We start from the raw sequence: 25564 nt of genomic DNA, 5'->3' as shown, positions 1-25564 counted from the left end.
GGCCTGATCATTTCAGACTGAGAGAGATTGAAATTACTCTATTCAAATCTTTTGAATTCTCTATCCCAGAAGATTGTGGATGTTGCAATATTGAATACAGTTAGTGCTGGGACAGGCAGTACTTTTGGTCTCTCAGGCAATCCAGGGATATGAGGAGCAGGCAGGAAAAGTGCAGCGAAACCCCAAGATCAGCCATGATTATATTAAATAGTGGAGCAGGCTCAGTGGGCCAAATCATCTCTACATGCTGCAATTTCCCATGTTCCTCATTGGAGGTGGAGAGCGGGGGTTCACATTCATTGCTTCACTGTGGTCATGTGATGAACTACACAGTTACCAGTCCACCAGCCCCATGGAGAGAACTAACAAATACATTTGATGGGTGAGGTGAAGGCCTAGTGATTTTATCACTGGACTGTTAATCCAGAGACCCAGATATTGCCAGAGACCCTGGGGACCCGGGTATGAATCCCACCAGGGCAAATAATGGGATTTGCATTCAATTTTTAAAAATCTGAATTAAGAGTCTAATGATAATCATGAAACCATTGTCAATTGTTGGGAAAATCCTTGACAATCTAATGCCCTTTAGGGGGGGGGGGGGAAACTGCCAGCCTTACCTGTCAGAGACAAAAAACCCCTGCAGATGCTGGAATCCAAGGTAGACAAGCAGGAGGCTGAAGGAACACAGTAAGGAAGGCAGCATCAGGAGGTGAAGAAGTCAATGTTTCAGGTGCAACCCCTTCTTCAGGTCTGGGGGTGGGTGTAAGGGGGAGCTGCAAGTAAAGGGAGTACTGCACAGGGCCGTGTGCTGGGGATAGGTGAAGACAGGTAGAGCGTACAACCTGGGTGATCAAAGGGAGGAATGAATCTGGTTGGTGGCAGGGAGGAAGGGTCAATGAGAGGAATGGAAGGGAGGGTGAAGGGCTGAGAAGGGAGTTGGGTGATGGGAAGGGAGATTCCTTGAAACTGGAGAACTCAGTGTTGAGTCCTTCAAGTTGTAGTCTGCCCAGGCAGATATTGAGAGATGGTTCCTCCAATTTGCAGTGTGATTCATTGTGGCAATGGAGGATGGTCATGTCAGAAAGAAAGAGGGAAGGGGAATTAAAATGGGCAGTGGCTGGGAAGTCAGGTCAGCTCCTGCAGGCCCAGCTGAGACGCTCAGTGGAACATTCCCTTAATTTATCTTTGGTCTCACTGATGTAGAGAAGACCACAACAGGAGCACTGAATGCTCTAAACTAGGTTGGAAGAGACTGTTTGGGGCCCTGGAGGGAGCTGACGGGCGTAGGCTGCTGGCAGGTTTTGCATCTTTTCATGTTTCAGGGGTAGATATCTTGGGGTGGGTGCGGGGGTGTTGGTGGGGAGAGTGGCATGAACCAAGGATTGGGTGAAGGGAATGCCTTGCGGAAGATGGAGAGGGATGGAGAGAGGAAGATGATCTTGGTGGTATGGTCAAGTTGGAGTTGATGGAAATGTGTAAGAATGATGCATTAGATGCAGAGAGTGCTGGGGCGGTAGGTGAGGACAAGTCTTTATTGTGTTTAGAGGGGGTTGGTTTAGAGCACTGGAACAGGGAATGGAGGTGGTGAGGTGGAGGGCTATCTGGATGACAGAAAGGGGATGAGCACATTGTCCAAAATAGGTGGACATCTGGGATGCTTGGGAATGGAATGTCGCCTCATCTGAGGAGATGCGGTGGACCCAGAGGAATTAAGGGAATGGGATGGAGTTCTTGCAGAATACTGGGTGGGAGGAGATATAATAGAGGTACTTGTGAGAGTCTGTGGGTTTAAAGTAAATGCCCGTCTGGAGACTGTCACCAGAGATAGAAATAGAGAGGTCAAGAAAGAAGAGAAAGGTATCCGAGATAGACCAAGTGAATTTGAGGGTAGGGTGCAAGTTGTAGGCTGCTCCAGTTCAGCCTGGGTGCAGGACACTGCACCGATGCAATCATCGATGTAATGGTGGAGGAGTTGGGGCACAGTGCCTGTGTAGGTACCGAAGAGCGACTGTTCGATATAGCCAACAAAGAGGCAGGCATAGCTGAGACCCATCCAAGTGCCCATGGCCACCCCTCGGATTTGAAGGAAATATAAGGAGTTAAAGAAAAATTTGTTAAGAATGAGGACTAGCTCAGCAAGGTGGAGGAGGGTATTGGTAGAAGAGGATTGGATGGGTCTGTTGGAGAGGAAGAAGTGGAGGGCCTGGAGGCCATCCTTGTGCGGTATGAACATGTATAAAGGCTGCATGCCCACAGTGAAGATAAAGTACTGGGGGCCAGGAAACTGGAAGTTACAGAAAAGGTGGAGGGCGTGGTTGGTGTCACGGATGTAAGTGGGAGATGCCTGAACCAAAGGTGAGAGGATGGAGTTCAGATAGGACAAGATGAGTTCAGTGGGGCAGGAGCATGCAAAGGCAATGGGTCAGCTGGAGTGGTTGCGTTTGTGGATATTGGGGAGCAGGTAGAACCAAACAATGCAGGGCTGGGGGACTATGGAATTGGAGGCAGTGGAGGGGAGATCATCAGAGGTAATGAGGGCAAGTGTGAGTGAAATATGGCCTGATGGGTCACGGTGGAGTTGTGATCAATGAGGAGGTAGGACGTGGTGTCAGAGAGTTGGCGTCCGGTCTCTGAGATATAGTAGTCCATTCTCCAGACTATCACCTTTCACTGCTAATGCTGTTCTCAGCGGGTTGAATGGTAAACCGGGGACTGATGAGGAGAGAGTGGAGCGCTGCATGTTCAGAGGGTGTGAGGTTGGAGTGGGTTGGAGAAATGCAGGTGGCCGATTTCACACAGGCAGTCAAGCAATGAAGAGGTCTAGGGCAGGGTACAAGGCCAGTGGGGGATGACCAGCTGGATGGGGAAGGTTAGAGGCGGAGAAGGGGTCCTCAGAGGGAGTTTGGGAGTTTTTGTCAATCAAGAAGGCAAGGAGGGGGAGGCAGCAAAAGAAGAGCTCCACATTACGGCGAGTGATTTCCCCGCTTCTGTCATCCAGACAGCCTCCATTCCCTGTTCCACTGCTCTAAACCACCCCCGTCTCTAAACACAATAAAGGCAGAGTCCCCCTTGTCCTCACCTCCCATCCCAACAGTCTCCGGATCCAACGCATCATCCTTAAACAATTCTGACAACTCCAACTAGACCCCACCACCAAGAACATTTTCCCCTCCCCACCAATCTCTGCCTTCCACAGGGACAGTTCTCTTTGACAGCCCTTGGTTTGCGCCACTTTCCCCACCAACCACCAAGCCCCTCCTCCCCCACAACACCCAGGTACCTGTCACTGCAACCGGAAAAGATGCTAAACCTACCGGCACATCCCATCCCCCGCAACCAATCCAGGATCCCAAGCAGTCCTTCCAGAAGAGGTCCTGCCTCTCCTCCAACCTAGTTTACTGTATCCGGTGCTCCCAATGTGGTCTTCTCTACATCAGGGAGACCAAATGTAAACTAAGGGAACGGTTCACCGAGCATGTCAGCCAGACCCACACGGGCTGACCGGACCTCCCAGTCACTGCCATTTTAATTCCCGTTCCCACTCCCTTTCCAACATGACCATCCTTGGCCTCCTCCATTGTGTCAACGAACCATACTGCTAATTGGAGGAACAACACCCCATCTTCCACCTCGACAGCCTACAACATTGAGTTTTTAAATTTCAGATACCACCCTTCCCATCACTGACTCCCTAAGCCCCTCACCCTCCCTTCCCAACCCTGACCCCTTCCAGTCCCTCACCCTCCCTTCTCATTCCTTGACCCCTTCCCAGCCCCTCACCCTCCCTTCACATCCCGCGACCCCTTCCGAACCCCTCACCCTCCCTTCCATTCCTCTCATCGACCCCTCCTTCCAGCCAGATTCATTCCTTCCATTAATCAATCAGGTCATACCCTCTACCTGTGTTCATCTATGCCCACCTCACCAGCCTGCTTCCCAACCCCCTTTATCTGCAGCTCCCCTTACACACACCCTCAGATCTGAAGACGGGTTACACCCGAAACGTTGACTTCTCCACCTCCTGATGCTGCCTGGCTTGCTGTGTTCTTCCAGCCTTCTGCTTATCCTTACTTGGTCTGGCCTACATATGACTCCAGACCTACAGCAATGTCTGGGCAATTAGGGATAGTCAATAAATGTTGCCCAGCCAATGACACCCTTATCCCATTAATGAGTCAAGAAATAAAATTAAGCAAAACTTCAGCATTACAAGTCTAAATTGTAAATATTTCTAAATTATGAAATCAGCCAACATAAGACTAAAATGCTTTCTTCTTGAGTCACCCTTGAGTTAACTGGCTCTTGACCTGTCTGCCAATGGGAATAGTTTCTATTTTGTCGATCCAGATCCTTCATGATTTGACCACTCCATTAAATCTCCACTCGACCTTCACCTCTCCAAGAAAAATAGATAAGACTCATCCATTTATCCGTGGAACTGAAGTCACTCAACCTGAAACCTCAAGAAACTTTTCCACTCCCTCTCTGAATCCGTCACATCATTCAGAAAATGCAATATTCAGAAAAGGAAACAGCATCCCAGCTGAGTTGAGCCAACACTTCAAAAAGAGTTTTTTTTGTTGATTTCTTCTCTCAACATCTCCTCTGACTTGATGTTAGCTCCCTGCTTTTCTCTCAAGGCCTCCAGCACTGTATTCCCTCAGATTCACTTTCTCTGACATTGTCACAATCAATGTAAGTTACAGAATGTTGTTGGCCTATTTTACTACACAAAAATTTGTGGGTGCAAGAGATATTCTGAATAACAGTTCTCTGTCCTATTGATACAGTTTCATTGTCTATAACCTTCATACCTGATCACTCAATGACACTGTGTCATCAGGAAGCTTAGCCACTTCCACATAACTTGTTTTTGGTGGTTCATATCTTCCTCACAGAGCCCTTATAAATAGTCTGAAGGACTGCTCCAGGTTGATATTGTCAGGCCTCCTTGTTGTGGATGGTAGGTAGTGGATTGAGGTTTCACTGTTCAGACTTGTTGAGAGAGATTCAGGTCAATCCCAACTAACCTTTGCCTTGCTTCTTCCCTCTTAGGCCACCTCAGAATTTTTCCATGTCTTCCAGTTTTTGAATTTAACTTTGATGAGGCCAAGTCTGTACAAGACCAAGAGGACAATTGAAGAATTCTGCACCCGGAACTGGATAGAGGTAAAGGATGGTGCTCTCCTCGAAAGAGAGAGAGAGAGGTGTGTGTGTTGGGGGGGGGGGGGGGGGGGGGGGGAGAGAGAGAAAGAGAGAGAGATTATGTGTGTGTTGCTGGGTGGGCTACACGAAAGGGAATGCTACAATGGGAGATGAGGAGTTTGGATTTTACTATAGAGATCTGCAAACTACATATTGCTTTCGTTGAGACAACACAGAATACCTTAGTGTCATGTTCTAGTGCCAGTTTGTCTTTGGACATTGAGGTGTTAGCGACTTAAAGTGGTTTGAGATTTCTGAACTCATTTGGTGTCAGCCATTAGAACCACAAAGCTATACATCCTGTAAATGTGGCCTAGAACATAGAACATTACAGCACATGACAGGCCCTTTGGCCCTCGATGTTGCGCTGACCTGTGGAACCAATCTGAAGCCCATCTAACCTACACTATTCCATTCTTGCCCATCCAATGACCATTCAAATGCCCTTGCTGAATCTACTCCTGTTGCAGGCAGTGCTTTCCATGCCCCTACTACTCTCTGAGTAAAGGAACTCTGATATCTGTTCTACATCTATCACTCCTCCATCGCCATCCGAGGAAAAAGGCTCTCACTGTCCACCCTATCTAACCCTCTGATTATCTTATATGTCTCAATTAAGTCACCTTTCAACATTCCTCTCTCTAACGAAAACAGCCTCAAGTCCGTCAAGCCTTTCCTTCTAAGACCTTCCCTCCATACCAGGCAACATCCTAGTAAATCCCCCCTGAACCCTTTCCAAAGCTTCCACATCCCTCCTATAATGTAGTGACCAGAACTGTATGCAATACTCCAAGTGTGGCCGCACCAGAGTTTTGTACAGCTGCAGCATTACCTCATGGCTCCAAAACTCAATCCCTCTACCGATAAAAGCTAACACACCGTATGCTTTCTTAAAAACCCTATCAGGTTTGGTGGTAACTTTCAAGGATCTATGTCCCTGGACACTAAAGTCTCCCTGCTCATCTACACTACCATGAATCTTACCATTAGCCCAGTACTCTGCCTGATTGTAATCAGCCTTACACAGTGACTGAGTGAATGATTGGTATCCCACAAATTTCAAACGAAGATGGCAAATTGTGAAAATGGACTCAACAAGACTGCAATCTGGTTCTCCCACATCCTTTTAGAACTGTGTTCAAGCTGACTTCAACATTTGGTGTTCATTTCCTTTGGGACAGCAAGCAATGAGTAATTCTTGCCTTGTTGATGACCAACAAGTCACATTTAAAAAGGCAAAGAGTATTCCTCCAATTATTAAGCTTAAAATTGAATTTGTCAGTGCAAGTGTTTAATTTGTGTGATTTTACAGGTGAATGCTGCATACCCAAATGAGAAGCATGAGCAACTGAGAGACTACTGCATTTCAGCAAACTACATATATATTTTGTTAGTCAATGGCTATAAGTTTAACTCCAGCACCTGGGAGAATATAGTTTTTGATAAGAAGGTAAGTGCTGAAGATGCAAGTGTCAGGCCTACAAACAAAGCATACAAAAAGCAACAAACAATGATGAGCAGATTTGTTTTGTCGATTGAAACTTGTGGATTTCACCCCCTACCTGACCACTGAAGAGGGAATCCATTAAGAGAAGCTGTGAGTGAGCTGGGGTATAGTCTGACACGTGAGTTAGCATTTTAGTAGCTTGGAGTAAAGGAGAAAGAAAAGATTAAGGCCCAAAGGTTTGGCCCTCGGAGTGAGCAGTCCCCAGTGACTGGGCAATCTCATGGCACCGATAGACCGAGATCTTTGCTAGACCTTGAAGTTTGAATGCCAATTATTGTGTACCAGTGATGTGCCCCTAAAAAGAGATTTGGGAAGCTTATGATGGGAGGCTGGTACAGAGAGGATTGATTTGATTGAAGTTTAAAAATGTCAAATGATAGCGTAAGTGCAAAGTTCACCAGGATGTTGCCTGGTATCGAAGGCGTTGGTTGTGAGAAAAGGTTAAAAAAGACTTGGATTGTTTTCCTTTTGTTTATTCATTCACAGGATGAGGGCATCACTAGCTAGGCCAGCATTTATTGCACATCCCTAATTGCTCAGAGGGAAGTCAAGAGTCAACCACATTGTTGTGGGCCTGGAGTCACACGTAGGCCAGACCAGGTAAGGATGGCAACTTCCTTCCCTGAAGAACATTAGTGAACCAGATGGGTTTTTCCAGCAATGGATTCATGGTTATTATTAGACTCTTAATTCCAGATTGTTGTTAAATTTGAGCCTGCAGGATTTGAACCCGGGCCTCAAGAACATGACCTGGGTCTCGGGATGAACAGTGCAGTGATAACGCCACAGGGCCAGCACCTCCCCTGGCAAGGCAGCCGCTGAGAGGAGACCTGATAGTTACGGTGGATAGAAGAGGCTTTTTCCTAGGGATCAAGCTTCAATTACAAGGAGACACAGGTTCAAGGTAGGAGGGGAATGTTGAAAGGAGAAGTTTTTCATGTAGAGAGTGGGAAGAGCCTGGAACACACTGCCAGAAGAGGTGGTGGAAGGAGGCACATTAGCAATAGTTAGGAGGCATCTGAATAGTTACATGAATAGAGAGATGCAGACTGAATAAGGGCAGAAGATTTTTTTTTTTTAGTTTCGTTAGGGCACAGACTAGGATGCCCAAAGGTCTGTTCCTGTGCTGTACTTCTTTTTGTTCTTTATTTATCAAGTGCGGGAATGTTTTACCCTGAAACACAGCAGTTCCACAGGGACAACAACTGTCTAAAATTATATAACCACTTTAATGTAATGTTTGAAAGCTTAAATTGATCAGCAATGACGAAACAATTAAATATTCAAGAAGGCATAATTAGAGTAGAACTGAAGAGCGGTAAGGTCATGAATTTTAAAATGGGCTTTGTTTAATCAGAAGCCAACTGTAGGTCAAAAAGCATAGGAATAGTGAATGAGCAGGATTTATTCAAGTTAAGATGTGCAATAGTTTTGGACGGACTCAAGTTTACAGGAGATTGGAGGTCTGAGATCAGTCGGGAATACATAAGAATAGTCCCAGTTTGAAGGACAAAGACAAGGCTTTCATAAACATTTGGCCTGAGTAGGTGTATAGATAGCCAGTGTCACAGAACTGGAAATATTTATGGCATGGATATGTGGTCAGAAGCTCATCTTGGGGTCAAACATTAATGATACAATCGGCTAGCTCTGAGTAAGAAGGAATGTAGTAATGCCTAAATTAGGATTACGACACATTTATGTGAATGAGTGGAATATTGTAAGTTAGTTTAGTGATGTGCAGGTGCAGATGGATATGTGGCCGTGTGAGGCTCTGGTGATAATGGAAACATGGCTGAAAGAAGATCAGAACTAGAAGAATGTCTCAAAGTCTGTCAATTCAGTATTCTTGCATTTGTGGTCAAATCACTAATCAAGCTACAGGTGAGGTCTTCCCTCATATATATATATATATATATATATATATACACACACACACAGACACACACAACTCCATGGCGTGAATTTGCATGGCAGAATTATATTTGCAGATACATTATATTTTGTTCAAAAAGCACACAAGCTGTAAGCAATCAATCCATGTGACATTTTATAAATTCCTACTTTGGAAGTAGAACCAGTCTGACTCAAGATTGGGACACGGACAGACTCTCAATTCATACCTTCAATGAGCTGAGCTGAGATGTCACTTTTTTTTAATAAAACCTTAAGTATTCTCAGGAATGTGACTTGAAAGAAGTTCTGGGATTTACATGGTAATGAATCGAAACCTGCAACCCATTCAAAAAGATCGAAGATCTACTCGTAGATCAAGATGAGAGTGGTCCTAAGGGAAGAGTACTAAATTGGGCCAAGCCCAATTATATCAAAGTTAGGCAGGAGCTGGGAAATGTGGATTGGTCATACCTATTTGAAGGGAAGTCCACATTTGAGATGTGGGATTCTTTCAAAGATAGGTTAACTGTAGTGCAGGATAGGCATGTCCCGTTGAAGGCAAAGGATAGGAAGGGCAAGATTCGTGAACCGTGGATGACAGGAGAAATTGTACAACTAGCCAAGAGGAAAAGGGGAGCATATATAAGGTCTAGGCAGCTAAGAACAGATCAGGCCCTGGAGGAATATCGAAAGAGTAGGACAAGTCTTAAACAAGGAATCTAGCGGGCTAAAAGGGGTCATGAAATAGCTTTAGCAAGCAGAATCAAGGAAAATCCCAAAAGCATTTTATTCTTATATAAGAAGCAAGTGGGTAACTAGAGAAAGGATTGGTCCCCTAAAAGATAATGAAGGAAGGCTGTGTGCTGAACCTGAGAGAATGGGTGAGATTCTGAATGATTACTTTGCATTAGTGTTCACTGAGGAGAGGAACATGATGAATGTTGAGATTAGAGATAGAAGTTTGATTAGTCTGGATCACATTGGCATAATTAGGGAAGATATGTTGGGTAGGCTAGAGGTTATTAAGGTGGACAAGTCCCCAAGACTGGATGGGATCTGTTGCTGAGGGAGGCGAGAGAGGAAATAGCTGGGGCCCTGACAGATATCTTTGTGGCATCCTTAAACACAGCTGAGGTGCCGGAGGACGGGAGGATTGCTCATGTTGTCCCCCTGTACAAGAAGGGTAGTAGGGATATTCCGGGTAACTACAGACCAGTGAGCCTGACGGTGGTGGGGAAGTTGCTGGAGAGAGTACTGAGAGTAGGATCTATTTATATTTAGAAAAGAATGGGCTTATTAGTGATAGGCAACATGGTTTTGTGCGGGGGAGATCGTGCCTTACCAACTTAATAGAGTTCTTTGAGGAAGTGACCAAGTTGTTAGATGAAGGAAGGGCTGTTGATGTCATATACATGGACTTTAGTAAGGCATTTGATAAGGTTCCCCATTGTGGACTGATGGAGAAAATGAAGTCACATGGTGTGCAGGGTGTTCTAGCTAGGTGGATAAAGAACTGGTTGAGCAACAGGAGACAGAGAGTAGTAGGTGAAGTGAGTTTCTCGAAATGGAGAAAGGTGACCAGTGGTGTTCCACAGGGGTCAGTGTTGGGGCCACTGTTGTTTGTAATATACATAAATGATCTAGAAGAGGGCACTGTTGGTATGATCAGCAAGTTTGCAGATGACACAAAGATTGGTGGAGTAGCAGAAAGCATTAGGGACTGTCAGAGAATACAGGAGAATATAGATAGACTGGAGAGTTGGGCGGAAAAGTGGCAGATGGCTTTCAATCAGACAAATGTGAGGTGATGCATTTAGGTAAGACTAATTCTAGAGCAAATTATACAATGAATGGAAGAGCCTTGGGAAAAGTTGATGGGCAGAGAGATCTGAGAGATCAGGTCCATTGTACCCTGAAGGTTGCTGCACAGGTGGATAGAGTGGTCAAGAAGGCATATAGTATGCTTGCCTTCATTGGACGGGGTATTGAGTATAAGAGCTGGCAAGTCATGTTAAAATTGTACAAGACATTGGTTTGGCCGCATTTACAATACTGTGTACAGTTCTGGTCGCTGCATTACCAAAAGGATGTGGATGCATTGGAGAGGGTGCAGAGAAGGTTTACGAGGATATTGCCTGGTATGGAAGGTGCTAGCTATAAATAGAGGTTGAGTAGGTTAGGTTTATTTTCACTAGAAAAACAGAGATTGAGGGGGGGACCTGATTGAGGTTTACAAAATTATGAAGGGTATAGACAAGGTGGATAGAGACAAGCTTTTTTCCAGGGTAAAGGATTCAATAACAAGAGGTCATGCTTTCAAGGTGAGAGGTGGAAAGTTTAAGGGGGATACACGCGGCAAGTACTTCACACAGAGGGTGGTGGGCATTTGGAACGCGTTGCCAGCAGAGGTGGTAGAGGCAGGCACGGTGGATTCATTTAAGATGCGTCTGGACAGATGCATGAGTAGGTGGGGACCAGAGGGATACAAATGCTGAGGAATTGACAGACAGGTTTAGACAGTACATTTGGATTGGCTCAGGCTTGGAGGGCCGGATGGCCTCTTCCTGGGCTATAAATTTTCTTTGTTCTCTTTGTTCTTTATAACAGCAATCTATGTTTGTTCTATATACCACATCAGTTGTATAACACTTTGATCTTTTGCTGTACATTCTATGATCAGGCCCCACTAGCTACCTGACAAAGGGGCAGCACTCCGAAAGCTTGTAGTTCCAAATAAACCTGTTGAACTATAACTGGTGTTGTGCGACTTCTAACTTTGTTCAACCCAGTTCAACACCAGCACCTCCACATCATGCACTGAAATGACAGGGTTAGATTAGGTGTACTCAGCATGGCTTTGTGCGTGGGAGATCATGACTCACAAATTTGTTGGCGGTCTTTGATGAAGTGATCAGGCAGGTTGACGTGGGCAGGGCAGTAGACATAGTCTATATGGATTTCAGTAAGACCTTTGATATGGTTCCACATGGTAGGCTGCTTTGGCAGGTTAGATCGCATGGAATCCAGGGGGAGCTGATAAACTAGATACACAATTGGCTTGATGCTTGTCGGACTGGAGGCTTGTGACCAGTAGAGTGCCTCAGGGGTCGGTGCTGGGCTCATTGCTGTTTGTTATCTGTATCAATGATTTGGATGAGAATGTCCAAGTCATGATTAGTAAGTTTGCTGATGACACTAAAATAGGCGATACCATGGACAGTGAGGAAGGTTATCAGAAATTGCAGCAGGACATTGATCAGCTGGGGAAGTGGGCCGAGAAATGGCAAAAGGAGTTTAATATAGAGAAGTGTAAGGTCTTGCAGTTTGAAAAATCAAATCAAGGTAGGAGTTTCATGGTGAATGGAGTATAGTGAAATGGAGGGATCTCGGAGTTCAAATGCATGATTCTCTGAAAGTGGAATCCCAGGTAGACAGAGCAGTGAAGAAGGCTTTTGGCACATTGGCCTTCATCAGTCAGGGAATTGAGTATAGAAGTTGGAAGTTATGTTGCAACTGTACAGGACATTGGTGAGGTCACACTTGAAGTACTGTGTTCAGTTTTGGTCACCTTGCTATAGGAAGGATGGTATTAAACTGGAAAGAGTGCAGAATAAATTTACAAGGATGTTGCCAGAACTCAATGGTCTGAGTTATAGGGAGAGGTTGGAAAAGCTAGGACATTTTTCTTTAGAGGGTAGGAGACTGAGGGGGATCTTACAGAGGCATATAAGATCATGAGAGGCCTGGATAGAGTGAATGCACTTAGTTTTTTTCCCAGGGTTGGGGAATCAAGACCTAGAGGACATTTGTTTAAGGTTAGAGGGAAAGAATAAAAGGGAATATAAGATTTTTACACAGAGCATGGTATGCATATAGAATGAGCTACCAGTGGAAGTGGTTGAGATGGGTACATTAACAACATTTAAAAGTCATTTGGACAATTACATGGAAAATTTAGAAGGATATGGGCCAGCTGCAAGCAAATGGGGTTAACATGGATAGACATTTTGGTTGGCTTGGACCAGTTTGGCCCAAAGGGCCTGTCTCCATACTGTAGGACTCGATGACTCTATGACTCTAAACACAGTTGTCCCTGAGGTCTTGGCAGATAGATCTTACTCAAGATAAACAATATTGAGAAGTCCTTTCAGTCACACTTCCAGAAGAACATTGAGTTTCACCTTCATCTTACAGCAAAGGTGTTTCAATATTAGAAGACATGAGCTCAGCAGCTTGTTCTATAGCAGACATTCCCCATCTAAAATTCCAAACTGAAACTTCAAACCTGCAAACACCACAGTCTTAAAACGCAGTCAGGAAACAGTCAGGGTTTTTCCTTGAAGTGAGTTCAAGTAACCATTTGGAATTATGTGGTTTGCCAGTGATCTGCATTAAAATAAAAGCTCTAATAATTATTGGCTTTTTAAAAACAAATCAAAGCATTTCCACCATCCTTCAAACTCAAGTCCACAAAAAGAATTAAATATGATGCATCTTCAAAACAATATTCTCCTTGTCAGTAACTATTCTGCAGATGGGGCTTGTAAGAAAGGTACTGCGATAATCATGCCCATCCTATAGACTGGTCAAATTCAATTGACCAAGGAAGACTGGAAAATGACTTATGGGGTGTGCCCAGGACAGTTTTTTAAAGCAATATTTTGTGGAATCCACAGGGAGCAGGAGATATTAAACCACGTGATGTGTAATGAGACATGATTAATTATCTAATAGCAAAGGATCTTCTAGGCAGGAGCAAGCCTAGCATTACAGGATATCTTACCGAGCTTGAGGGCAAGGAATTTAGCTTGATAACTAATACCTTAAAGTTAATTAAAGGCAATCGCAATGCATGAAGAGTTGGCTAAAGGATGCTGGGAAATCAGTTACAAGCTAAGATGATCGTGAAGTAGTGGTGTTACGACACAGGGTAAATGCTCCTGCGTAATTTAACTCAGCAACTCAAAAAAGATTTATCCCATGCAGTAATCTGTGAAAATTCAAGAAGCCAAGAACTATTCAAAGTAAAAATTAACCATTTTATTTCTAAAGTTGTAACAGAGAATAATTAACTAACAACAATTTACAACTCCTTCCTCTAACCTACCTTTTACTTTCTCTTCCACAATACTGGTCCAATAAAAGTCCCTGATTGAGATTTATCAAAAATTCAAGTTTTCAAAACCAGCCAGCTGTCAGATCTTCTATTTGGATCTTCCTGTGTCTTCTTCGGGATTATGCTTCACAGGTCATGGATTGATAAAGGTACCTTTAAGCGAGCTACTTTTCAGGCAGCTTCTACATGCTGGTGGCATGGCAGTTCTCTTCCCAACTGGTCAAGTTTCCCCATTCTTATACCCCCAAAACATCAGATTGTGTCATTGACTTTTAAGATTGTTATTGTACTAAATTCAAACTAGATTAGAATTTGGTATTTTTGGGGTATAATTTAAACGGATTGGCGTAATTTGAATCTGTTTTTCTCTCCAAATAACCAGCTACGCTAGCTACCCCTGTAGCTGGACCACATGCTACATTGTGTCTTATTGAGAACACTTGGTGCTGTCACTGCTAGCTTTTAACTTTCTTAAAGGTACAGTACACCCACACCTTGATAAAACCTCCCCCCTTAAGAAAAAATGAACCATCATAATGAAAATATGGCTTCATTTTTTTTTCTATTTTTAAAAACATTATCCTAACATAGAGATAACTTTAATATAAGTTCACCTTAACTTCTTCCCATATACCTGTATATATAACACTAAATAAATACAAATCTCATCTAAACTTTGTCAGTTAAATCCGCAATAATGCATCTGTGATTATATTCTTATGACCTGCTTCATAAATGATTTTTAAATGAAAATTCTGTAACATAAGACTCCAAGGAAATAGTCTCATTTTTTTTGTCTTTAAAGCATTCTAAGAATGTAAGAGGATTGTGATCCGTGTACACAACTGTCTCCTACACATTGTTTGTGACATACACATTAAGATGTTGTAAGGCCAGTACCAAACTCTTTATTGTTCATGGAGTATTTCCTCTGGTAGATGTTGATCTTCTTCAAAAAGTAACCAATTGGGAGTTCAATCCCATTCTCATCCCGCTGTAGGAGGACAGTTCCAACTCCATTGTCATTAGCATCGATGCTGACTTCAAAAGATTTTGAAAAGTTTGGTGTAGCTAAAACTGGTTTGGTGGTTAATATTGATTTCAAATGGTTGAATGCCTCCTGGCAATGTTCTGCCCACCCAAACTTTGTGTTCTTCTTCAGCAAATCGGTTAATGGTGCCCTACACTGATGAGGTTTGGATCAAACTTCTGATAGAATCCGCTGGGTCCTAAGAATTGAACCACCTCTTTCTTTGAGTTTGGTCATGCAAATTCCTCGATAGCCTTCATCATAGCGTTCCGTGGGGTCAGCCTTCCATGACCGATGTTATATCCCAAGAATGTCACTTCTGCTTTCGCAAATTCAGTTTTTCTTAAGTTTATTATCAGTTTTACTTCTTGTAGTCATTCAAAGAGCTCTGCCAAATGTACCATGTGATCTTTCCAGGAGTTATTAAAGATCACTACATTGTCCAAATAGACTGCACAGTTGGTTAACCCAGCCACAACTCTGTTCATGAGTCTTTGGAATGTGGCGGGCATGTTCTTCATTCCAAAGGGCATCACTTTAAGCTGATATAGCCCAATTGGGATCACAAATGCAGAAACCTTTTTCATCATTTCTGATAACGGTACCTGCCAGTAACCACGCAGTATGTCTAACATGGTGATGTAACTGGCTTGTCCAATTTTCTCGATACAGTCCTCCAATTTAGGAATTGGATATGAGTCTGATTTTGTAATGGTGTTGACCTTCCGATAATCCACGCAGAATTATTGAGTCCAGTCCGGTTTGGGAACTAAGACGATCGGCGAACTCCACTCACTCTAGCTTGGTTCGATGATGTGCTTGTCGAGCATGGCCTCCACCTCCATCTGAACCTTTCTGGCTTTGAAAGGATTAAGCCGATAGGGGTGTTGTTTTATCCAAGCAGTATTCCCTACGTCTATGTCATTCCAATATCATTAGTCCTCCCCATCTGATTCTTACATATGTCCTCATAAAGTAACAAATCTTTCAACATGATTCTATGCTCCTACACAGATGGCTTATTAATCTATCCCACTCCTCAAGGACTTCTTCATTTTTTAAACTATTTTGTGGTATGTCAAAGTCCACATCATCTGGATTTGATTCCTCACTCTGTGGGGCAGTAACTAGCACCTGTTTCTCCAGTTCTTTCTCTCTAGTATAACACGGTTTCAACATGTTCACAGAACATATTCAATACCATTTTTTTCTATCTGGCATCTTTTCTAGATAGTTCACCTGACTCAACTTTTTCTCAATTTGATAGGGACTATTAAACCTAGCTTTGAATGGATCTCCTATCATTGGTAACAGTACTAACACGTTATCCCCTCGGGAAAACATCTGAGTCTCAGAGCTTTTCTCTGCCACCTGCTTCATTCTACACTGTGCCCTCTTTAGGTGCTGTTTAGCTAACACGCAGACCAGCTAAATTACAGACCAGTCAGTCTTATGTCTGTGGTCAGCAAGATTTTGGAAACAATTCTGAGGAATAGGATTTATGACTATTTGGAAAAGTACAGTGTGATTAAAGGCATGGCTTTGTGAGGGGCAGGTCATGCCTCACAATTCTTATTGATTTCTTTGAGGAGGTATGAGACAGGATGATGAAGGTTGAGCAATGGATGTGTGTACATGGACTTGAGCAATGCATTTGATAAGGTTCCCCAAGGTAGACTCATTCATAAAGTCAGGAAGTATGGGATACAGTGAGATTTGGCTATCTGGATTCAGAATTGGTTGGCTGAAAGAAGGCAAAGAGTGGTTGTAGATGGAAAGTCTTCTGCCTGGAGGTCTGTGGTGAGTAATGTCCCACAGGGCTCTGTTCTTGTGCCTCTGCTCTTTGTAGTTTTTATAAATGACTTGAATGAAGAGGTTGAGGGGTGGGTTAGTAAATTTGGCAATGACACAAAGGTTGGAGGTACCGTTTGATAGTATTGAGAGCTATTGCAGGCTGCAGGGCAACATAGACAGATGCAGAGCTGGGCTGAGGAATGGCAGATGGAGTTCAACCTGGATAAATGTGAAGTGATGCATTTTGGAAGGTTGAACTTGAATGCTGAATATAGGAGTAAAGACAGGATTCTTGGCAGTGTGGAGAAACAAACAGATCCTGGTGTTCAAGTGAGGGGCACAGATACCTCAAAGTTGCCACCCACCTGAAGAAGGGCTTATGCCCGAAACGTCAATTCACCTGCTCCTTGGATGCTGCCTGATTTGCTGCGCTTTTCCAGCAACACATTTTTCACCCAAGTAGATAGGGTTGTTAAGAAAGCATACGGTGTTTTGGATTTGATTAACAGAGGGATCGAGTTTAAGAGCCGTGAGGTTTTGCTGCAGCTCTACAAGTCCTCGGTGAGACCACATTTGAAATATTGTGTCCAGTTCTGGTCGCCCTACTATAGGAAAGATACAGAGGCTTTGGAGAGGATGCACAGAAGGTTTACCAGGATGCTGCCTGGACTGGATGGCTTTTATTACGAAGAGTGGTTGACTAAGCTTGGACCTTTCTCACTGGAGAGAAGGAGGAAGAGAGGTGACCTGATCGAGGTATACAAGGTATTGAGAGGCATGGATAGACTCAATAGCCAGAGACTTTTCCCCAGGGCAGGGTTGACTGACACGAGGCGTCATAGTTTTAAGATATTAGGAGGAAGGTGTAGAGAAGACGTCAGAGGAAGGTTCTTTACACAGAGCATTGTGAATGCATGGAATGCGTTGCCAGCATTGGTGGTGGAAGCAGAGTCATTAGGGACATTTAAGCGACTGCTGGACGTACACATGGATAGCAGTGAATTGAGGGGTGTGTAGGTCAGGTTATTTTATTTTAGGTTAGGAATAATCCTCGGCACAACATCGTGGGCCGAAGGGCCTGTTCTCTGCTGTACTTTTCTATGTTCACCTGCTCGATTTAGCCTCTCCCTCACCGCCAATACATAATCTCATTGTGAGATCTCTGACTTTCGTTTTGTCAATTTTTCTTTAATTAAATTCAAAGATCCTCTCACTTCATATCTCGAAGGGAGTATACTGAGTAGATTCATTTAGGATATCTCTAATTGCAAACAACACAAATGGGATACCTTTATCCCAGTCATTCATGTAATCCTGACAATATGCTCTCAATATGATCTTCAAGATCTGATGCCACCTTTCTCAAGCTCCCTGGGATTCAGGATGATACACACTGGATATAAAGTACTGTGTACCTGAGCTATCCATAATCACCTTAAATAGCCTAGCAGTAAAATTTGATCCTTGGTCTGACTGAGTCTCTCTGGGTAGCCCATGCTGTGTGAAGAAAGCTACTCACTCCTCTACTACCCTTTTTGCCTTGATACTCCGTAATGGAATTGCCTCCGGAAATCTGGGAGACACATCTGTTACGGTTAACAAGTACTGGTTCCCACTTTTAGTTCTTGGAAGGGGACCTCCATAATCAATTGTAACCCGTGTGAAAGGTTCTTCAAATACAGGAATTAGCAACAAAGGGGCTGGTTTTATTACCACCTGTGGCTTACCTACTATTTGCCATGTATGACACATATGGCAAAAGTTAACCAGATCCTTGTGCATTGCAGTCCAATAAAAATGTTTTTGTACCTTAGCCTGAGTCTTTCGTACCCCTAGGTGACCTCCTACAGGCAGTTTATGTGCTACCCAAAACATTTCCTGTCTGTATGCTACCAGCAACACAATCTGGTGCACTTCGGGCCATTTCTCCTCTGCACTAACTTGCCATGGTCTCCATTTCCGTCTTGGGAATCTATCTTTCAGATAATAACCCTCCGGAATATTCTCTGCCTCCTTTTCAGAGTACGCATCCACATATATATCTTTTATCGTCTTGTCGTGCTTTTGCAAGTCTCTTAGTCTTTCAGGACTAAACACTTCTGTCTGACTGTCTGCCTGTTCAGGTTTTTCCTGCACCATTACATCAAACAGGGTGTCCGCTAACTGAACCTCAACTCCTTCATCTTTCTCATTACTTTTTGCTTCGTGCTGTGACTTATGATAGCGGGATCTGGATACGATACAGTCTGGGAAAATACCAGGATATTTTTGTTCGAACTTCTCAGTTTCTTGGTCTTCCTTAGGTTTCTTCACAACAAGAGGTGTCATTCCCATCTTGGGTCCTGCTAAATCATTCCCAAGAACAAACTGAATTCCTGGACCTGACACACTGTCAATATCTCCCACTGTAACTTCCCCAGTCTGGAGTTGGCACTCCAACCTGATGTTACATAAATTTCTGTCTATCTGTCCCACAAATTGCCACACTCTCGGGTAACAGATCAGAAAGAGTGCATATTCGCTCATCCCTTACTGTCAGCGACTGGTTAGATCCTGTAATTCTCAAAATTATAACTTTTTGCCCTTCTCCCCCTGCTCTTCCTGAGTAAACTTTACCTACAGAGGCGAATTCTTTGTAGAGATCAGGTACTAGCTCCATCCCCAGCCCCGACTAGGCTATGCACTCTCCTGCAGCTCCTCGGCTCTCCTTGGGGTCTCCTTTACTACCTTCACTAATGCTCCTGGCTTTGCTTCTTTTGCCACATCTTTTCCCACAGTGCCTTTCTTTAATGACCAGCACCATGACTTGACGTGTCCCACTTTACCACAGTGGAAACACCTGAGGCCTTTAACCTCCTTTCCACCCTCTTGGGCTTCTTTTTTATCCTGTGGTATATTTTTACCAGCCCTCTCTACTCTTGGTTTCGTAGTGTAGGATCTCCCCTTCTCCCAACTTCTGTCCCTCACAGGATGAAATTCTGGTCGGAAGCTTGTCTTATGCACCAACACGTACTCATCTGCCAATTCTGCTGCCCTTCTCACTTCCTGAACTTTCTGTTCTTCCACATGAATTCTTCCCATCTCTGGAATTGAGTTTTTAAACTCCTCCAACAGAATAATCTCTCTTAGAGCCTCAAAAATCCTATTTATTTTCAAAGCCCGCACCCATCAATCAAAATAACTATGTTTAATTCTTTCGAACTCAGCATAAGTCTGACCTGGTTCCTTCTTTGTGTTTCTGAACCGCTGTCTATATGCTTCTGGTACCAATTCATAAGCACTTAAAATAGCCTGTTTAACCTCTTCATAATCTCTTGACTCCTCAGCTGACAGCACGGCAAGTACCTCACTAGCTCTGCCTGCCAGTTTAATCTGAACTAGGATTACCCATCAATCCTCAGACACTGCATCTGCCCAGACGATTTTTCAAATGAAGAAGGCTTCAGCATCTTTCTCATCAAAATGTGGCAGAGTTTTGACATATTTGTATTAACCACTACCTTCTCTTTTACTCTCCATCCTATTAACTTGACTTTGCTGACTAAGTCGCAACTTCTCAAGTTCAAATTCTCTCTCTTTTTGTTCAGCAAAGTATCTTCTCTCTCTTTCTTTTTCCTCTCTCTTTCTCTCTCCCTTTCTTCTCTCTCTCTTTGCTCAGCTAAGAACCTTCTCTCTCTCTCTCCTTCCTCTCTCCCCCCTCTTCTCTCTCTTTCTCTTTCTTCTCTCTTTCTCTTTCTCTCTTCCTATCTCTTTCTCTGTCTTTCCTTTCTCTCTTTTTGTTTATCTTTGAACTCCATTTTCCTCAATTGTAATTTAGGTTTTTCTATCTCTACTGCACTTGTCTGTTTCTCTGATACACCTAAGTGTTTGTGTAAGTCCCTGACAATTTCAGCTTTATTTTAGTTCTTGGGTTAAACCCAAATCTAACTTCTTTGCTAATTCTAAATGGATAACCTTTTTCTGTTCTTCAAAATGTTCTTAGCAAATTTGAGAATCATCTTCAAATCCCAGAACCTCTTTAGCAGTTTTAAGAACCATTTCTCTCACTTTTAATTTAATCAACCGCAAGTCGCTGAAATTAAACAAATTGTCTCACCTATGTTTTATTTAACGATCTAGGACACTGACCTGCAGTGTTTAAATCTGCTGGGATTTTTCGTACCCCTAAATCTGTCTAAACAGTTCAAATCCCAAACCCGAGCCCCCAAACTGTTACGACAGAGGATAAACTTTTGTGCTTAATTTAAACTAACAACACAGAAAGGATTTAGCCTGTGCAGTAATCTGGGAAAATTTCAGAGGCCAAGAACTATTTAAAGTAAAAATTAACAAGTTTATTTCTTAAAGTATAACAGAGAATAATTAACTAACAACTATTTACAACTACTTCCTCTAACCTATCTTTTACTTTCCGTTCTATAATACTAATCCGATAAAAACCCACCGATTACAATTTACCAAAAATTCATGTTTTCAAAAACCAGAGAGCTCTTGAATCTTCTATCATCTGTTGTCTTTTTTGTTTCTTAGGGATTATGCTTCACAGGTACCTTTAAGAGAGCTATTTTCGGCCAGTCTCTACATGCTGCTGGCGTAGCAATTCTCCTACCAACTGTTCAATTTTCCCCAGTCTTATACATCCAAAGCATTGGATTGTGTCATTGGCTTATAAGATTGTCAAGATGCTTAATTCAAGCTTGGCTAGAATTTGGTATTTTTCGGGCTAAATTTAAACTGATTGGCCTAATTTGGATCTGTTTGCCACTTCCTGGCAACCAGCTAATCTACCTTTCAACCAAGTCTTACATTGTTACCTTATTGGGAACACTTGATGCTGTCACATAGTTTTGGTAATTTCTAACTCTCTTAAAGATAGAGTATACCTCCCACCCCTCACCCTACCCCTTACTGACACCTCGGTCACTTGCTCTGTTTACTCTGCTTTACTTCCCAAGGAAAGGTCAAGTTTTGCTCCTTTTCTAGGAGGTACATGCACATACTGAATACGATAGTATTCTTGCAGACACTTAACAAATTCCTCTCCATCAATCCCTTAATATTATAGTAGTCCCAGATGATGTTTAGAAATTTAAAATCCCCTACCATTATCACCCTATTATTCTTACGGATAACTGAGATCTTACAAATTTGCTTCTCAATTTCCTGCTGACTATTGGGGGTCTATAGTACAATGCCAATAGGTGATCATCTAACCTACACATCCCTGAATACTATGAGCAATTTATCATGGCCAATTCACTTAACCTGTGCATCTTCGGACCGTGGGAGGAAACCAGAGCACCCGGAGGAAACCCACACAGACATGGGGAGAATGTGAAAACTCCACATAGTCACCCAAGGCTGGAATAGAATCAGATCATTGTTCATAGTTGGCAAATGGCAGGAGAACCCGGCCCCATGGAATGTTCCTCCAATATTATGTAGGAGGTCAAGGACACTTCCAGCATGCAGGAAGGGAATTTAGTGAGAGCGCCTGTTTGACTGCATCAACTGCCCAGAGCTGAGATGGACTCAATATAGAGCATCCATGATGCTGAGGATAGCACATTTAGTGATGGCTACACAGAGAGAAAAGTATTGTGTCACTCTCAGGACGATGAGTGAGCATGGGCAGGTAGCACTGGAGATCACTGTGACCTCTCAAGCACACATAATGTGTTGGGTACTGTTTGGGGTGAGACGGCATCTCAGGGTAAAGTTGCAACAGCCAAATGTGTGCACCATGGTTGTTTCTGCTGCACAGCATGGGAGGAGCAAAAACTGGGAGAGCTTTCGCGAAAGGGGACTAAAGTGTAAGGAGAACTGACAGGCAGTTCTGTGGACAAGAACTTTCAAATAGTATGTAGCCTTCCTGGCGCTAGGATCAGGGATGCATCAGAGTGCCTGCAGGACATTCAGAAAGGGAAGGGTGAAGAACTAGCAGTCATGGCACATGGTGGTACCAATGACATGCGCTAAGAAAAGGAATGAAGTCCTGCAACAAGAATTAGGAGTTAGTTGGCCAGGAGCAGAGCCTTAGGGTGAAGGAATGACCCTTTAGAGCTTACATGAGGAGGAATTTCTTCAGCCAGAGGGTCTGCAACACACTTCCAGAGGGTATGGTGGAGATTGATTCAATCATGGTTTTCAAACAGAATTTTGATACATGAAAGAAAAGAAACCTGCCAGGCTACCAGGAGAAATCTGGAAGTGGGACCAGGTAAGTTGTTTGAGCAAAGAGCCAGAAGACATGATGGACTGAATACCCTCTCCTGTTCTGCTATCAAACAGTGACAAATTAATGAACGGTCTTATTTAGTTTCAAACGCTTGCCAGGGAGCAGGATGGTGTCAGTATCCAGGGATTAGGAATCTGAAGAAGGGATGCAAACACAATGCCCTTAATCTTCCCAATAGCTAATTAGTGGAAATTTCTGTGAATCCAGTGCTGGATCTTGGATAAGCATGTTGTGGTTAAGTGACAGTGGAGGAGTCGAGAGGTGGTGAAATGGAATTTGGTGCTGTCAACATACATTATAAACACAGCATGTTTTTCACGTCGATAAGAAATAGGAGAAAATGAGGACTGCAGATGCTGGAAATCAGTGTCTAGATTGGAGTGGTGCTGGAAAAGCACAGCAGGTCAGGCAGCATCTTCCCACATAGTTGAAGATGCCCTCCAATGCATCTCAACGTCCCGCACCTCTGCCCTCAAACCCCAACCCTCCAACCGCAACAAGGACTGAACCCTCCCACCTCCCGTCCTTACCTTCCACCCTACCAACCTCTACATAAACCGCATCATCCGCCGACATTTCCACCATCTCCAAATAGACCCCACCCCTTTCCGCAAAACCCGTTCCCTCCGTGACTACCTAGTCAGGTCCATGCCCCCCAACAACCCACTCTCCCCTCCTGGCACCTTCCCCTGCCACCGCAGGAATTGCAAAACCTGTGCCCACACCTCGCCCTTTTCCTCCATCCAAGGCCCCAAAGGAGCCTTCCATATCCATCAAGTTTCACCAGCACATCCACCAATGTCATTTATTGTATCCGTTGCTCCTGTGCGGTCTCCTCTACATTGGGGAGACTGGATGCCTTCTTGCACAGCTCTTTATGGAACACCTCCAGGACACTCGCACTAATCAACCCCACCGCCCCGTGGTCCAACATTTCAACTCCCCCCTCCCACTCACCCGAGAAAATACAGGTCATGGGCCCCCTCCACCGCTGCTCCCTCACCACCCGACACCTGGAGGAAGAACGCCTCCTCTTCCGCCTCGGAAAACTTCAACCCCAGGGCATCAATGTGGACTTCACCAGTTTCCTCATTTCCCCTCCCTCCACCTTACCCCAATTCCAACCTGCCAGCTCATTACCGTCCTCATGACCTGTCCCACCTGCCAATCTTCCTTCCCACCTATCTGCTCCACCCTCCTCTCCGATCTATCACCTTCATACCCACCTCCATCCACCTATTGTGCACTTGGCTACCTTCCCCCTAGTCCCATCCCCCTACCATTTATCTCTCCACCCAAGAGGCTCCCTGCCTCATTCCTGATGAAGGGATTTTGCCTGAAACGTTGATTTTCCTGCTTCAAGAAATAGGAGAGACCAACGACAGCCCTGAGAACGCAATGTCAGATCTGTACACTGACAACACCTCTCACCAATTCCACTGTTTTGATGTGGCCTGCTACTTATCAGCATCCAGGACAATTTCAGCAAACATTTCACACAGACATAGAATCATAGAGTCCTACAGCATGAAGACAGGCCCTTTGGCCCTGACTGGTCCATGCTGACCAAAATGTCTATCCATGCTAACTCCATTTCCCTGCAGTTAGCCCATACCCTACTAATCCTTTCCTATCCATGTATTTCTCCAAATGCCTTATAAATGTTGTTAATGTACCCGCCTCATTCACTTCCACTGGCAGCTCATTCCAAATGCGTACTACCCTCTGTGTAAAATAGTTGTCCCTCAGGTTTCTTTTACCCTTTCCTCTCTAACCTTAAACTGATGCCCTCTAGTCCTCGATTCTCCAACTCTGGGAAAAAGATTGAATGCTCTCACCCTATCCACGCCTTTCATGATCTTGTATGCTTCTATACACTTCTATAACATCCCTCTCAGTCTACCATGCTCTAAAGCAAAAAGTCCTCGTTTGTCCAACCTCTCCTTATTATTCAGAGCCTTTAAACCTGGCAACATCCTTGTAAATTTCTTTTGCACTCTTTCCAGTTTAATAACATCCTTCCTATAGCAAGGATACCAAAACTCATTACTCATCATAAGCTCTGTTCCTTAGCCACTGGCTATACATCACCACATGAATACACCGAACACAGGCATAAAAATGTTCCTATCTTCCAAGTATCAATTGTCCCCTACCTTGACTTATTTACACTGTGCTGAGATGAAGATGGGACTCAACTTCTGTGATGGCTCCCACAATTGACAGGCTAATGAACATGATTTAAGCTCACTTATGAAAATTGTCATTTGGGTGAGCTCTTGTACTGTATCCTAAACACCAGGAATACTCTATCTTTCTAGAAGGTAGGTAAATAAGTTGGTCATGCATGTGTTTTAAAGAAGAATCATACAGCTTTGAGCTACCTTGCTTCAAATAAAACATTGTTGGATGTGCAAAGCCAATGAGGTGGCCAATGACTTTCACTGGGTCTTTCTTTTTTTGACAGATTGGACAGACAGACATCGGATGGACCCTTGGCTACATGCTGAATCACACCAATATGATCTCTTCCAAACCTCCAGAGAAAATAAAGACTCAGTCTAATACCGTCTGGTCTTCTGTCTCTTCTCTCCTTGGACTGACCACTTTATTGTCTGTGTTGCTCAACGCGATTCATTTTAAACAAAAAGATGAATCGAAAATCCAACCACTTGCTGGGAAATTGGATTGTGGCTATTGACTTCAAGATTTTAGGTGATCACTGATGGGGAGGTACAACTGTAATAACTGTAATAAATTACCCTGTTGTTTGCA

General features: G+C 43.7%; 1 protein-coding gene across 1 annotated transcript in view; it reads left to right on the top strand.

The window, feature by feature from the left end:
* The window catches only part of LOC122564689 (ectonucleoside triphosphate diphosphohydrolase 8-like), a 98321-nt gene extending 72757 nt beyond the window's left edge, over positions 1 to 25564 (top strand). The window contains exons 8-10 of the mRNA XM_087998661.1: positions 5059 to 5172; positions 6521 to 6658; positions 25257 to 25564. Of these exons, the coding sequence (XP_087854787.1) occupies positions 5059 to 5172; positions 6521 to 6658; positions 25257 to 25490 (486 nt within the window). The 3' untranslated portion in view covers positions 25491 to 25564. The remainder of the gene's footprint in view (positions 1 to 5058; positions 5173 to 6520; positions 6659 to 25256) is intronic.

This window comes from Chiloscyllium plagiosum, unplaced genomic scaffold, assembly GCF_037043375.1.
Source record: "Chiloscyllium plagiosum isolate Xiang-an unplaced genomic scaffold, Cpla_swu_hap1 HiC_scaffold_21, whole genome shotgun sequence".
NCBI lineage: Eukaryota > Metazoa > Chordata > Chondrichthyes > Orectolobiformes > Hemiscylliidae > Chiloscyllium > Chiloscyllium plagiosum.
This window is presented reverse-complemented; position numbering and strand designations above follow the sequence as displayed.